The following is a 15,226-nucleotide window of genomic DNA, read 5'->3' on the forward strand; positions in this document are numbered from 1 at the left end:
TCGCATACTGTTGGTAAATTTTTTTTATGACGAGTGAGAGGGCCGGGGGTCACTAGCGGCGTCCTTTGAAGCTAATGCCGACAAATTTTTTTTGTGGTCTTTTTTTATAAACACAGATGATACTTGCATTGTTCATGTTTTGTTTGGTCCCTTCTTTTTAATGTATACTAAAACTTCTATATGCAGTGGCAGGCTAAGAAGGTTGATACACAGTAAAACAGTTCCAAACCTAAAGATGCAAGGCTAAATATAATTTTGCACATAAATTTTTCAAATTGCACCTAAAAATTTTGCCAATGTGCAATTTTGCACGTACCTGAAAAAAAGTATTTCGAACCCTGGCAAGAATATCTCATTGTGGGGTCATGTGGTGTAAGGGCAGAGTGCTCGACTTGGAAATAACCAACAGGTTCCAGGTTCGAGACCTGACATGCCACCAATCTTGTGCCCTTGGGAAACGCACTTTACATGATTTTCCTCACTTAAATGAAAATGAGTACTGTCTGTCCTGTATTTGTTTCTATGTTTGGGACACAACACTAGCAACAGCTGCCTTTCTTCCACATGTATTGTATTGTAAGTAGTTACAATTTCAATAAATCATATCAAATTAAATCTTAAGTTGTTATTTTTGTAGCATTTGTGCTCCTCAAGACTTGATATCAGAAACTACAGTACGTTTTCAAGATTCTTCATTACCTTACAAGTATTCCCAACAAGTTTCCATGTCTATATGTATATATTTCTATATCATGAGGATTGGTATCGACTAGTGCAGCGGTGAGTTCTGACCTGTCTCTGTCCCAGCTTGACCCTGGGGATGCATGTTTTGGGGCGGAGGGGGATGATGGTGATGGTGCGAGGCTGGGGGTCAATCTCCGCAGACTTGGGGCGGTTCAGCTTCTGTCTGAAGTACAGGTAGTTCTGGTCCATGTTGGTGTGGCGGCGCTGACTCAACAGGAACCGGGGAGCCCTGGGGAGATACAGGTCATCAGTTCTTGTCTCATGTTTATCAGTATGGCTATCATCAATACCATGTCATTATCAAAATGTGGTGTGAAGACTAGTACAATTACTACTAGCTGACTGCTGCCCACCCCTGTGCCAGGGACAACAGCAGCAGAATAATCAAATCCTGGATAGTGAGTGTGATCATGAGTGAGTATTGTCACTACCTGACTTTAACAGTGGTCCTTGTCAAGGAAAATATTCAAGTGCAATGTGATCTAAGTAGTATAAGTAAATGTCTTATACAAGCCTCCAGATTTTCTATAATGTGGCTGTAAGTATGTTGACATTTGAAGAACAGTCTTCAAGACCCTCACAAGAAAAAAGGACCTTCCCAAATAAATGTCTACTTTTCTTCCAAACTTTGAAGTCACTTATTCTTCAAACATCTGCATGAACTAAAAAGAATTGTTGTGCTAACTTAAGGCAACAGCTGCAGGTTAGAAGGAGCACAGACAAGTCACTACAGTAGGTCTGCTGTTCTAAGGACAACAGCCTAAAGCCCTTCTCGGCCCTCTAAGCCCAGAGAAGTCCAAGTTTATCCTGGCTTTCCAGACCCTCGGAACAGAACCCTGATCTTCAAACAGATAGAGTGGTGATAAGCCTGGAAATTCAAACCCACACACACACCTGGGGGCAAGGGTCATCGCTGAGGCTCCCACATAATCTCCACAATCTTGTGTGGTAAGGAAATTCTATACCATAATGCACCAGCTCATATTTTCCGCCACTTTAGCCTACCAAATTACGAGGGCTGTGTAAAGTAAGGACCTGTAACATAAGACAGTTTCCCCCATTTGAGGATGTGGGAGAATCGCTGTGTCCAAAACATGGTGGGAGTAGTCTGGCTGAGGAAGCTTGTGGTGTTTATTTGTACAAGATTCACACAAGGTGAAAGACTACAGTGTTTTTGGTGAGGGACTCCTACAAGCAGCATCTGTAATACGAGCTTTGTATATGCACTGGGGAAAAGGCAGGAGTTCAATGACTCTGGAGTTTGAATGATGTCCGAAGGAATACTATGAAATCTACTACATTCTACATGTAATGTATCTGTTCAAGTATGGTCTCAAAATATATGTCTTTAACATCACAAAGGCAAACATGTTACATTCTCAATTGTTACAGCTAAGAGGAAGATGCGATAAGATGACAATACGTAATGTTGCTTTTAGAAGTCAGTGCTCTGGTATAGATGACATCGCTCTGAAAAACTTTTTCCTGAAACAGTGACAGCTGGACTTCCTTCACACAGCTCAGACAGGTTTTAATTTTTGACTGTTTGATATGTCTAGATCTGTGAGTCTGTCAGTGGAACCCAGAGGTGGTGTTTATTTGCAGACAGGGGAGGCACACTCCCTAATGACAGACAGCTCACAAACTGTGGGCTGGCCCGGCCCAGGGCCGGGTTCCCAGAGTGAATAATGACAGGGAGAAACAGTTACTTAGAGTCTCATGTGAAAGTAATGAAGTAGACTCTGTAAAGTCATCTACCCTGAGTATTTAAAACCCAGTTAGAGAGAGGTAATATTTGTGTGAGGCATCTACATGTAATATAAAAAAAACATTCTGAACACTAAAAAAATCCTAGTGTGTATATGGCAGTTTTTATTCAAATGCTATCTACACTCACCAAAAATGGTACTGTATGTACTGGTAGATATTCCAAATGATCCGAATCTGTAAGACCAATTGAATAGTAGTACACAGCTGACATGCCTAAGAGAAACACTGTAAGAAGATCTACTGACCAGTACAGTAGCAGAGGTTCCAAGACTCTGGCCTGTACATCTGCTAGTTGGTCCATGGTCCAGTCTCGGGCCAGCCCCAGCCCCAGGGCCTGGCACATCTCGTGGGTCAGCGCCAGCGGGCTGCTCTTCTGAAGGTACCTCTCTCTCATCTTCACCAGGTAGCTGTGGGGAGGAGAAGAGTTGGAGATGAATGTGGTTGTCATGTCCATGTTTAACGTCTAATATCTCACTAGACATGGTCTCTTGGTGCTGGTTTGCTCATACATGTAGTTGTCATGGTATTGTACTTATTATTCTGGATTTCCTTTAAAGTCTGTAAAGTACAGCCTTTTCTAAATTCTAAGTCTGTTAAGTACAGTTTTTTTCTAAGTGTGTAAGGTACAGCCTTTTCTAAACAGCCTTTTCTAAATTCTAAGTCTGTTAAGTACAGTTTTTTCTAAGTGTGTAAGGTACAGCCTTTTCTAAATTGTAAGTCTGTTAGGTAAAGATTTTTCTAAGTTTGTAGAAATGTTACAATCACAGTAAAGTTCTACATAATGGTCTTGATGCCACCAACAAAACAGCAGAGCAATACAAAAGCACTTCCTAGAGATTCTTATCTGTACTGCAGTCTCTACTGTCTGTTGTAACTGCCTGCAATATCAACTTGCTCTGCTAGATGTCCCCATTGCACTATTGATGATTGCAACCAAGTGCATGTTTAAAGTGCATGTTTGAAGGTAAACCTAGCAATGTGACTTTCTCACTGAAGATAACAACATATCAGCAGAAACAAACCCTGTTGTGTCAGACCTACCTCTGGTGCTTGTTGGGATCTGTGATCAGTTTTCCTCTGTCAATGTCCAGCCAGAAACTCCAGTACTTATCTCCATTGCTTCCCTCCAGGAATTTCCTCATTGCTTCGAATCCTTTACAGTTCTGCAGCTCGAACACCCTCTGTTTTCTGAACCAGGGGTCAGGCTCCTCGGACTCCTCACTAAACAGGGAGTCAATATCACTCTCACTGTCGTTTTCATTTTCGTCCTTGATTGTCACTTTTTTTGTTTTCTCGTCCTCCTCTTCTTCTATATCAGTTCTTGCGGTGATTTTTCCCTTTGGACCGATTTCTAGATGATGCAGTGATACACCAGGCTTTAGAAGATGGGATGTGTCAAAGAAGTCTGGAACTTCCTTGATGTCCACGTCTGTTACTGCAGCGACGGACTGTTTCATCACGATGGCGACAACAATAGTCGCAAAGTCTTCCACATTCTGCACATTGAGGTAGGGATGCTCCTCATCCTCATCTGTAGTGTCACTTGATTCTGATTTGGACGAGGAGTCACTTCTTTCTGATGACCCACTGTCATCATCACTGTCATCTTGGTCCTCATTGTCCTCAGCATCTTTCTCTCCCTCCTTTTCCTCGTCCCCAAATCCGCTCTCCTTATAGACCGTGCTCCTACTGATAGCTCCTGTTCGCTGCGACTGGTCATCGGTCACCATGCAGACAAAGTTCTCGTGCAGCGGCGTCTTGGAGCGGGTGGGGGGTCTCCGGGTCGGGCTCTCCACTCCGAACAACTTGCTGGAGTACCAGTCTTCTGACTGCACCGAATCTCTGTCATGGGACCTAGGGCGACAGTAAATGATGAGTATTCGATCCTCTGTTCTCCTTGTACTATTGTCACTAAAAAAACATTAAATTTCTTATAAGAAAGAAAAATAAAGAAGTATGCCTAGAGCATATAAAAATACACCGAGAAAAAACAGAAAGAACACAGACCAAACAAGACTGCGAAGTTAGAGCATATCAGCATTGATGGTTGAATGACTGATTTTCATGAAGAGAATTCAAAGGAAAACCATGTGGGCAATAGCATTTTACACAATAGAAAAGATCTAAAGTTAAACATGAGAAAAACAAGAAAGGAAACAAGTGGTAAGAATCTGAAAGCCAGAAAAAAAGGAAGACAAACAGAAGACTTACCTAGCAGAGCCTGTCCACATGGCACTGTCCTGTACCCTCAGCCCATCCTCTCCCAGCAGGGACTCAGCAGACGCTGGACGTCCACTGTTCGGCCTGGACTGGTAACCAAACGGGTCGCTGCCAATGCCACTGGACATGCGGGATTTTGCAGCTGTGGTTGTCTGGAGCTGGTTGGCCTGAACAGTAATACACAAGGTGGTGTCATTCAGTGTAAAAGGATATGAACAATTCTCTATGTAGGTTCTTAAAAGAGGGCTTAACATTGATTTCAATAAGCACACACTCACACACACATACACTTACGTACAAACTCAAACACACACACACACACTTACGTACACACACACACACACACACACACACACACACTTACGTACACACACACACACACACACACACACACACACACACACACAGATACACACAAACCTACCTGTCTGGCTGTAGAGATCCACTGTTTAGTCTGTGTTGTGGAGGCCTCTCCCATGCACACATACATGGTCTTCATCAGCTTCACTGCTGCATCATCCTCCAGCTGCTGGGTGATCACAACCGACTTCTTCCTGGAAAAAGGTCTGGCGACAGAAGACAAAGAAAGTTAACATCAATAAGATATCAAAAGTTTTGAGAACATTTTTGTACACAGTAAAACAACAAAGATACTAAGTAATACTCAATTCCACACCTTAAGATAAAGTTCTGAATGTTACTTGCACGTGTATCTATTCTAATGCCTTCTCCTATCTGACTGACCAGCTTGGCACCTCTCTCTAGCCATACCTGAAGTTGACATTACCAGGTGATGCCTTCTATTATATAATAAAGGTAAAACTCCTGTCCTAGATGGTCAAAAAAGTTTTGTGTACCCAATAAACCTCTTCTTGCCTGACACCACCGCAACCATTCCCTGTATCTTTGCTCATCTATATAAACAGTTTAAAAGCATTTGACTCAGAACCAAGAGGTCCTGGGTTCGAATCCTACCATGTCACCAACCTTGGGAAATGCCCTTGGGAAAGGCAGTTTATGTAACTTTCCTCACTTTGCTCAGGTGTTAATGAGTATGCCAGAACGATCATTATCATGATAGTGGGCATGGAAAGAAAAACCAAACATTTCTCCCATCTCTCTGCATCCTCTCACCTGTACTCTGTGTCTATGGTGAGTTTGACCCCGCTCTCCAGGTTGTCTGTCTGCTGCAGCAGTTTGGCCAGGCGATACTCCAGGTACAGGTCACTCTGCAGGAAGGCAGGCAGACGCTGCTGCTTGATCCACTGGATGCCTTGTTCCTTGTTCAGACACTGGAGGAGACGGATGTACATAATGCTTACGGTTAGTACACCTCCACTAGATGAACTGCTAGCCAAAAAAAATTCCTGCTTTCACATACACAAATAATTTGACAGGAAAACATTCTTCCTCCTCGTATACATTTTCTTACAACTGAGAAATCATTGTACTCGTCTCCATCAATTATGTATCAAGTATCATAATTTCAAAGCCAAACCACTTACTGTTACAAGGAAGCTGGTTTTAATCTCCTCCTGTGTCTGTGGCTCATCAGAGAACACCTGGTAGTACAGGGGCTTGTCCGTGATTGCTCGTGTGGCGTTGTAGATCTGGCTGGGTGCCTTGTATGAACGCGCCACAGCTTTGATCTGATTGGCCACATCCTTCTGTGCGTTGGTGACAACCTCAAACCCTCCCAGGTCCTTGTTGAATCTAAGAGGTTCTGGGAATGTCTGAAAGAGAATTGTTACAAAACATTGAATGTCTGAAAGAAAATTGTTACAAAACACTGAATGTCACTACTCAAACCACTGAGAAATGTAATGTGTAATGTGCATCAATGAAACATAAATAAACACAATAAAGATAAACACAGTATAAAACTGCATACATTGCTGTACATGTAGAGTCAACTGTCAACCTCTTGAAATTTGCATGAAGCTCGTTGTAGTCTATGACATATTTGCATAAAGAGCTGCAATGTACCGCATACCTGATCTGTCAAAGCACAATAATTACTCTCCAACTTATCTCAGATAAGTAGACTTTGCATTGGCTCTAATCCTAACACATTAGGAACAAGGTCTCCAATTGGAAATACATTTGAAATCGGAAGGGTAATTTTCCTCCAATCTATCATAATCATGGCCTTTTGTTTGGAGTAACCACTGTCTAAATGGACCCTCTGGGGACGCAAAAAGTTGCTTGATTGTATGATTAGCTTTGTAATCACGGTAAGCAAAGATTGAAACAGTTAGTAGAAATTCTTCAATCGCGAGACTAGGTCACTCCTTGAGAAAGGTGTACAGTCGACACCGAAAATTTGGAGGTACGTGTTTTACCTTTAAATACAGTCACTGATTGAAGAATTTCTACTAACTGTTAACTCTACGTGACTGATGAACCTCTTCAACGACAAAGATTGAAACTTGTTCAAACTTACTGGGAGGCTGAGGAACTTGTTGAAGTAATCCACAAACAGGTCATCTGTGGCCAGGAAGTCCTCCTGAAATCAACAGCACAAATTATCATTGATGAAGAATAGTCATATTGATATATTAGTTACTTTAATGTCTTTGATATGTATGACTATAGCCTTTTCTAACAGTTAATCACAAGATGTTCTCTTTATTGGTGTGGTCGCGTGGCGCTATGTCAGATTGCTTGACTCGAAACCAAGAGGTCCCAGGTTTGAGTCCTAACATGCCACTGATCATGTGCCCTTGGGAAAGGCACTTTACACACTTTCCTCACTTAACTCAAGTGAAAATGAGTATTGTCTGTCCTGTATTTGTTTCTATGTGTGGGACGCAACACCAGCAACAGCTACCTGTGTCCCATGTGTCAATAAATCAAATCAAATCAAATGGTGTGGAAAATGTCAGTGCAATCATGCAGATGTCTACTGAACAGGTCACACATTTTAACAGCATAGTCCCCTCTTTCCAGCCAGACTTGGTAACATCAACAAAACACCTGTTCTCGTTCTTTTACAGACAGGTACACAATGCCTTTAGGAGCCCCTGCTGAGACAGCGTTTGTCTCAAGTAGGAAAGGGCTGGTCTGCGTGGAGCCAAAGTGATATATCATGGTAATTAGGACTAATAAATGTGTTTCAAAGTGTTATAATGATAGATAAGCACTAAGTGGGGTCAGCTTCAAGAACTGGCTCACTGCATCTTTCCCAGGAGTAGAAAAACAATGTGTCTACCTCTTGCACAGATTCTAATGATTTTCTAATGACCATCTTGAAAGCTGTCTTTTTTCCTAAGCATTCACAAATCTGAAACTAACCAACAGGGATCATAAATGCAGCGAAAAAAGCTCTTGAGATATATAAAGGAACAAGGAAGAAAGACCTAAAGACAAGATGTTATATGATGCCTAGTTAAGGACTGTCCTGTATCAAGTTTATTGACCTTATGACCTATGAGAGAATTGTTTTACAAGAAAAGCATCATGGGCTTGGGTTGAAGGACTTCTAGCTTTCTTTTTAAAACTGTTTTACAGTGAAGTCTGTTTGGAAACACAAGTAGTCAAAATAAATACTAGAATGTAACAGGACAGAAATAAAAACTTCTGGAATGCGCTGAGCTATTCTTTACACGGTTCTGTCCATATTTTAACTCATAACAATCGTCCATTGGTCGTAGTTTACAGCAAACAGAGAACTGTAAACACGCCCAGGTGTGGGTTACCTGGTACTGTTGCCGAATGGGGAGAGTGTTTAACCTCGGCGACTCTGGCGTATGCTGCACAGTCACCATGGCAACAGGTATAAACAAAACACCTGAGCTCTGTGGTGGGACACCAACAGTGTTACAGGCTGACTTTATCTTGACTTGATATCATGCATTAAGCAGTGATATAGATCAATGAAGAAGAATCTAGCAATGTTTTTGACTAACATAATCGAAAACAAATACTTATGTGACTCATCAGTGGAACATTGTTTGAATCTTAAATGAAGAAAGGTTATTCTAAAAATTAGGAAAGGAGAGATACCACAGTCTCTCTACATGCACATTATTTATAGGTAAGTCAATCATGCATTGGAAAACACTGCCAATAAAAGAAAGTGGGAGACTTTCTGTCCTGTGTGCCTTTTGTATTCCACAGTCATGGAAGATTTGAGAACTTCAAAAGCGGAGTCTCTGTTCCAGCCCGACTAGTGTAACACTAGTCCTGTTACATTGTCCAATACTGTACCATCTGAAGTTACACATTCTTGTCCTTCCCAACAGACCCATGACAAAAAATAATAGTTGTACTTTCTGTCCTATTCCCAGGTGTTACACTATACCCAGGGTATGGGACAGACAAGGGAAGCACTTTCCCACCTCTACCTTAAACTGTCTACCTGAAACCTAACCAGGTGTGCTTCAAACATGATGTACATCTTCAAGTATAGGTTCCAATCTTTAATGTATCTTCAAATATACATGAAAGCACACTCAGGAGTGTAAAGGTAATACTAAAGGTTAAGTGTAAGCTGGATCAACAAAAAAGGAGACTGTGCATTATGCAACGATGTTTAACATCTGATAGCTTTAATAGGCAAAGCATGCATGCCTGCTAAAGTGTACACAACAAACAAGTTTGTGGCCTCAACGTTGGAAAAGTTGGAGGCAGGTATGCAGGGAGAAGAGGGGAGATTCAAGCTTATCAAGAGTTTCGGAGCCCTACCCTTGAAGTATAATATATGTCCAATCACAACACTAGGCCCCAAGTAAAAGACTTCAATTGAGTTACAAAGCGACCCCCTAAGCAGCGTGGAATGCCATTGTCCGTCCACAACCATGGAGACGGGTCACAGGTAAATCAAGTTAAAGCCTTTGTCAGCACAAAGTACCGACACATTAGCATCTCCCACTTTTCAGAACCACTGTGTGCATCAGCCCAGAACAGGCCACAGACATTAGTACCTGGTATCTCGCTACGGCCCGATGATCAGTGTGCCAGTCTAACACTAGTGAAAATTGTCCTAATGACAAGTCTTAATTAGACAACTCGCATCACGTCAACACATAATTATACGGTACTATTACTGATGGTGAGAACTGATAGACCTGAAAAGGCTATTCAGCGTGGAGCACTTTTAACTTGTGCTACTGCCAACATCTGTCCTGCCTCCTATTTTATTGCAGTACTAAACTGTGCAATTAAGGCCACACCAATTTAATTTCTTGGTTAACGGATTCGCCGCTTCATTTTTTTCTGATTTGCAAATAAAAATAACAGGTCAGAAACAACTGCAAAATGCTCACATTTAGCCCTGAACAGTTGAAAAACTGTCCTTTTCTTACTACTTCTTACAGTCATTCCATATTTCAATGCAGTGGTATCATTAAAAGTTCAAAATTCATTGTTTAAATTTTGAACCAGCCTGGTGTGTTGACTTCATGGCTCCTATTATACCATTTTGGGCCATAATAGGATGCCTAGGCCTGTTTTAATTTTTTTTCGCCCGCCCGCTCCATTATTTTTGTAGAAAAATCCGTTAACCAAGAAATTAAATTGGTGTGGCCTAAGGGTGCATATCTAATATGTGGGAATGGCAAACAATTACAAATTATACAATTACAATCACTATCAACACTTCAAGAATTTCTGGGAATTTATGGGAAAAAATTTAGAATTCTCCTGGATTATTATACAACTGAGCTTAAGCTCTTCACCAAAGAAATCTCACAGAAAAAAGTTGTTACTGAATCTCTGTCTAGCTCTACGTAGTTCCTACTAATTCTAATCACTACAAAACAGGTATATTCTCTGTATCATGCATGATTTTCCCCTTTTCATATATAATTCACGGTCCTTGTTACTGTTAATATTATTGTGTGAAAGGCAGATGTAATGTTCCGGAAATAAGGAGAAGAGCTTCTACAATACAATTGTGTATGCGCTGAATCAAAATGTATGTAATGATTACCTGGATATGATTGTACATGCCACACAAAGGTCCAGTGGTCTGGAAACATTTCCTGTGGGATTTGGTTGTTCTTTGTATCTGTCACTCAACATTATCTCACATACCATGGGCTCTCTCCTCCTGGCTCCCAGCTAAATTATTTAGCATGAACACAAGATAGTTCTATGCAATACATTGTACTTTAATTCAACACTTTCTGTAGAATGGTTAGTATTTTTGCAGCCACTGCAAGAAAAGCACACCAGACACCACTGTGTTGTAAATTTGTTGCAATATTGTGCTAATCATATCCCTTTTCTTATGAGCTGAACAAATTCTGATACACTGATATACTGAAGGGAGAACCTGTAATGTACAGACATACATTCCAGGTTTAAAAGGCTCCAATTATCATCTTGTTTTAAATACATTGTACAGGTCAGTGATTTTGTCTACAGTGACATGTCTGTCCATTAGGTAGAGATGTAAGGAGCCCTGTAGTGAGATAACACCTGGTACTTAAGGGCAGCAGGGCTTGTACAGAGCTCTCAAGAACAGGTGGTCAGAGTGGCTAAGAGGACAAAAAGATATAGTGATAAAGCAAGGAACCATTGCAATAATAACAAAACCCGACCGAAGCCTTCCTGAACAAATCCTGCAGAATCCGAAAAATTCTGTCCTCTCAAACATCGGGAAACAGATCTTAAGACTAGCCCAGCCAACCATGCACTGCTAATACTTTGTAATACATGATCTTTACAAGAAACATTTAAGTGGTCTGACTAATTCCGTGAAATGTAAATTTGAACTGAATCTCAACTCAGGTTTCCCTGAGAAAATGGTTCTACTACACTTTGATGAAAGGTTAGAGCATTGACACAGCTACACAGTTTCTTTAAGTTCCTCCAGAAAAAATATAACGCTACATACAAATGATTAATAAATTTCAATTTACATTCTATGACTCCTTGGTGTCTTCTCGGGCAACATAATTGTGTCATCTTTGTCCTGGAATTAAAACTGACTACAAGCTGTCTTTAAGACCATCACTGACAAGCTTCATGCTGTATTAAAGTCTGGCTGATTGCCACATGTACACCATTCCAGCAGGTCTAAGAGACTGGGTGATGGCATGTGCTTTGTACATGTACCTGCACAGACCTGGCCAAAACATACTCATTTATACTGGTGTTTTGTCACATGACTGAAGGCTTTAGTTCCACTCAATCTCACAAACCCTGCAGCTGACTGCTAGAGGGGGGATTTGTGTATTCTGCGGCCCATAGGTGACCCTAAGGTACGCCCACAATCCCCCAGTCTCTAGGCAACACAAACATGCCCCACCAATCGTTCCCCTATAATCCAATAATGCACACTTCGACCTTTTCCCAGACTTGAGAGTTAATCAGCAGCCAGGGTTTAACTTTACAGCTCACAAGAGGACTTCGTTGTGCCTAATTTATGACATGTACCCAAGCCATAATCACCACTTAGTACTCAGCAACTTTTACAGTAGCTGTACATGATAAGGACCTTAAAAATCCCCTGTATCAGAGTGATAAAAGGCAGACCTACTTGTTGTAGAGAATCACAAGGCTACTGTAATTTGTGGCATGACAACAAACTGCAAAAGATTCTTATTCTGTAGTAACTGTAATTTATCTTGTTGATTAAACTTATAATTACTCTCTTATTAAGTCTTTCTACAATGTTCTTGACTTTTTACTAGTATTCCGATAATAGTATTCCATAAGTCATGCTTCAAGAACACAGTATGTATATCTTACATGTGTATTTCAGATTACTGCTTTTTCAGTTAGCTTTTACATTAAAGATGTACAACATAATTTCAGCAATTGTAAAGAATATCAATTTGAATAAAATATTATGGTTGTACAGTACCAACACCACTAGCAAACATAACCATTCCTTCTAACCCATCTGGGCGTTTATGATTCTCTTTGTGTGTGAGTGTGCACACTAACCTCCTAATGCACGTCAAACATACTTCAGACAAGGCTCCCAACAGAATCAAATGACATTTTCGACCACAACCACTCATTAATAAATCAAAAAGCCCTTTGCCAATTGCACAAACAGCATGTCCTGACAACTGTGCGACTATGTCTGAGGTCAGACAGTTGTGCACTATTGTAGCTCACACAAAGCTGACACGTTGGTTACCTGTTGTGTTTGGATCAGGTGACAACTACTGACATCAATGTCTCTGGCAGAAAGAGAAAGTCTCACGACACAAGCTATGCATTCCATCTCAGGTCAAAACACTGCAAAATGTTTTTTCCCATTTTTTTAGCCATGATGTTAGTATTGAAATCATTTAAATTTAAACTTCCCCATTTTCAAACAAGTAACATGGGAAGCAAAACAGAACTTGGAAGGGTTCAAAGTAGAATTAATAAACATAGTTCTTACACATGGTTTGTTTCTATCCTGGGTCTACTTTTTTCCACATTTTCTCTTTAAATTCTTGTATTTTCCTCGCTCTTTGACTACTTGTCTTTACCTAAAATATTTGACTTTCCAGATACTTACCAAATCTTCATGCCTAATCTCTGGTGGTTCTGTAAAAACAGGATAGAAAAAGAATTGGTCACTGACTGTACTCTACATAACAGTTACATTTCCTGAACAAATTCCTTCTTTTACCAGATCGTAGAACATAATCAAAATGAGCAATCCATGCTAATTTGTGAACAATACTATTAGTACTTAATCCCGCACACCCTTTATTATCACATCAAGTGTAACCAGTTGGACTAGTAACAAAAAATGTAATACCTCTCGAAGAAAGATTTTATACTTGAGCAACAAGCTTTTCTGTGCTACAATGTGAAATGTACCAGAAATAAATTATAATACAGTATGACAAGTCTTCTTTGTATATCAGGCTGAAAGGTAGCAACAAAACAGGAAGATATATAGCACACACTGAGAATGATCATTAGTTGCCTGATTGATGGCACATAAAATACCTATCTAGTGTCATTCTTAAAATGTAATGTGACACTAATAACCTATCAAACTGCACACAAGGAATGAGTTTGATTTTCTAAGCCACAGTTTTGAAGTTGCTTGACATATTTTAAGTTTCCTTTCTTTTTGTACAAAGGTTTCCATAACATAGGAACAACTTTTCATCGGCATACAGTGTAACATTACAGAGGTCAACATTTAAGCAACTGGACAGCATGATCATTGTTGTTGTTGTTGTTGTTTTTCAATCAAATCGTTACTGTGATTAAAACACTAAAAAAGTGAATTAGTTGGAATACAGACACAACCACAGGCTGTAGGGTCGAAAATTACTGTGGGAATAGCACTTCAAACCCCACTCACCTACAGTCAGCTTTCTCTCCGGCATGGCTGTAGAGGTAAACACGTAATACGACACACACTCAACAACGCCAATTCTAAATCCCTCCTTGTGTCCGCTACAGCTGGCAAATGGCGAAATGGCCTTTCAGAGAGTCCTAGTGAAATCTCAAGGAGTGTCGCAGGTGATCCCACAAGTCCAAGACCGTGGCAGAAGACTCAGGTGAGGCGACACACCTGTGGCTGTCACCTGGTTTGAATGACTTGTCCATGGAGCGGTGTTGTCAAATAAAACAGCCACATGGCAACAGTTTCAAACAGCGCTTTCCTCTTGGTTTTAAGACAAGGTATGCTCCAGTCTACCTGCACACCCCTACCACCACCAGGTGCTTAAAAAACACCTGGGATAGACAGGTAAGGAAGGGAGGTAGGAGGGGGTAGTAGACGCAGTTGAACAGGCGGGTGTTGCCGGGCGATGGTAGTAACCACACCAGGCATTTACATGACAATAGCCCGGAGGCTGTACAAATGGATCCATTTACACAGGGGGCCATACAGGGCTGATTTACCTGGTCGCCAGGGGCAACGGGCAGGGGGCAGGTCTGTGGACTCAAGGGGTCAGGGGTCACGGCACGGGCGGGAAACTTGAGCAGTAAAGGTAGCCTCAGATTCATCAACAACTGAAGAAGGAATCAGGAGTGTTCATCGTTCCTCTGTGACAACAACTACAACAAAACAGCAGAAGTTTTTAAAGTTAACATTTGTTAGCATGTTGTAATAACTACTGTCGAATTGTAAAATGCCGTAAAGACAACAGCGCGACTGTCCTAAAATAACCGTTGAACAAGGTTTGGCGAAGGTATTAAATTGGCTAAAACCGATATAGGGTTCGCGATAAATTATGGCACTAACACGGACGTTATAGCTTGATCTAACGTCCTTGTCTTAACTTAAACATATTGGACTAAGCTGCGTTGATTAAATAGGGTTAACGTGAACGTTTACTTGCAGACCAGGTTCGAAATCTCTGACAACTTGAAATGTCACCATGATGCAGACAAAGACACAAGAAAGATCACAAGCGTCAACACCATCAATAATTTATAACTCGATAAACCTGGTCCATCGAACGTTGTGGTCTTCAAACACGCCTCCACATCCAGATATGTCAAAATAGACGATCTTTTCGAGAAAAAAATGCTGAAATGTGACTGCGATGCTGAACTCCGAGCTGTGTGTTGTCTGTTT

The 15,226-nt window shown here is 40.9% G+C and overlaps 1 protein-coding gene across 4 annotated transcripts in view; it reads right to left on the reverse strand.

The window, feature by feature from the left end:
• Positions 1-14,552, reverse strand: part of LOC109480919 (regulator of G-protein signaling 22-like) — a 25,299-nt gene extending 10,747 nt beyond the window's left edge. For 3 of the 4 annotated variants that reach the window (XM_019783290.1, XM_019783289.1, XM_019783288.1), the window contains exons 1-10: positions 14,003-14,532; positions 13,199-13,227; positions 7,178-7,240; positions 6,240-6,467; positions 5,869-6,026; positions 5,159-5,300; positions 4,726-4,901; positions 3,556-4,368; positions 2,760-2,921; positions 793-973 (exon numbers count right to left, since the gene is read on the reverse strand). In XM_019783290.1, coding sequence (XP_019638849.1) covers positions 793-973; positions 2,760-2,921; positions 3,556-4,368; positions 4,726-4,901; positions 5,159-5,300; positions 5,869-6,026; positions 6,240-6,467; positions 7,178-7,240; positions 13,199-13,227; positions 14,003-14,027 — 1,977 coding nt within the window. In that variant the 5' untranslated portion in view covers positions 14,028-14,532. The other variant, XM_019783291.1, reaches the window with a different exon arrangement.
• Positions 14,553-15,226: the final 674 nt, after the last annotated feature.

The sequence above is a fragment of the Branchiostoma belcheri genome, unplaced genomic scaffold (assembly GCF_001625305.1).
Source record: "Branchiostoma belcheri isolate BF01 breed outbred unplaced genomic scaffold, Haploidv18h27 scaffold53, whole genome shotgun sequence".
Lineage (NCBI taxonomy): Eukaryota > Metazoa > Chordata > Leptocardii > Amphioxiformes > Branchiostomatidae > Branchiostoma > Branchiostoma belcheri.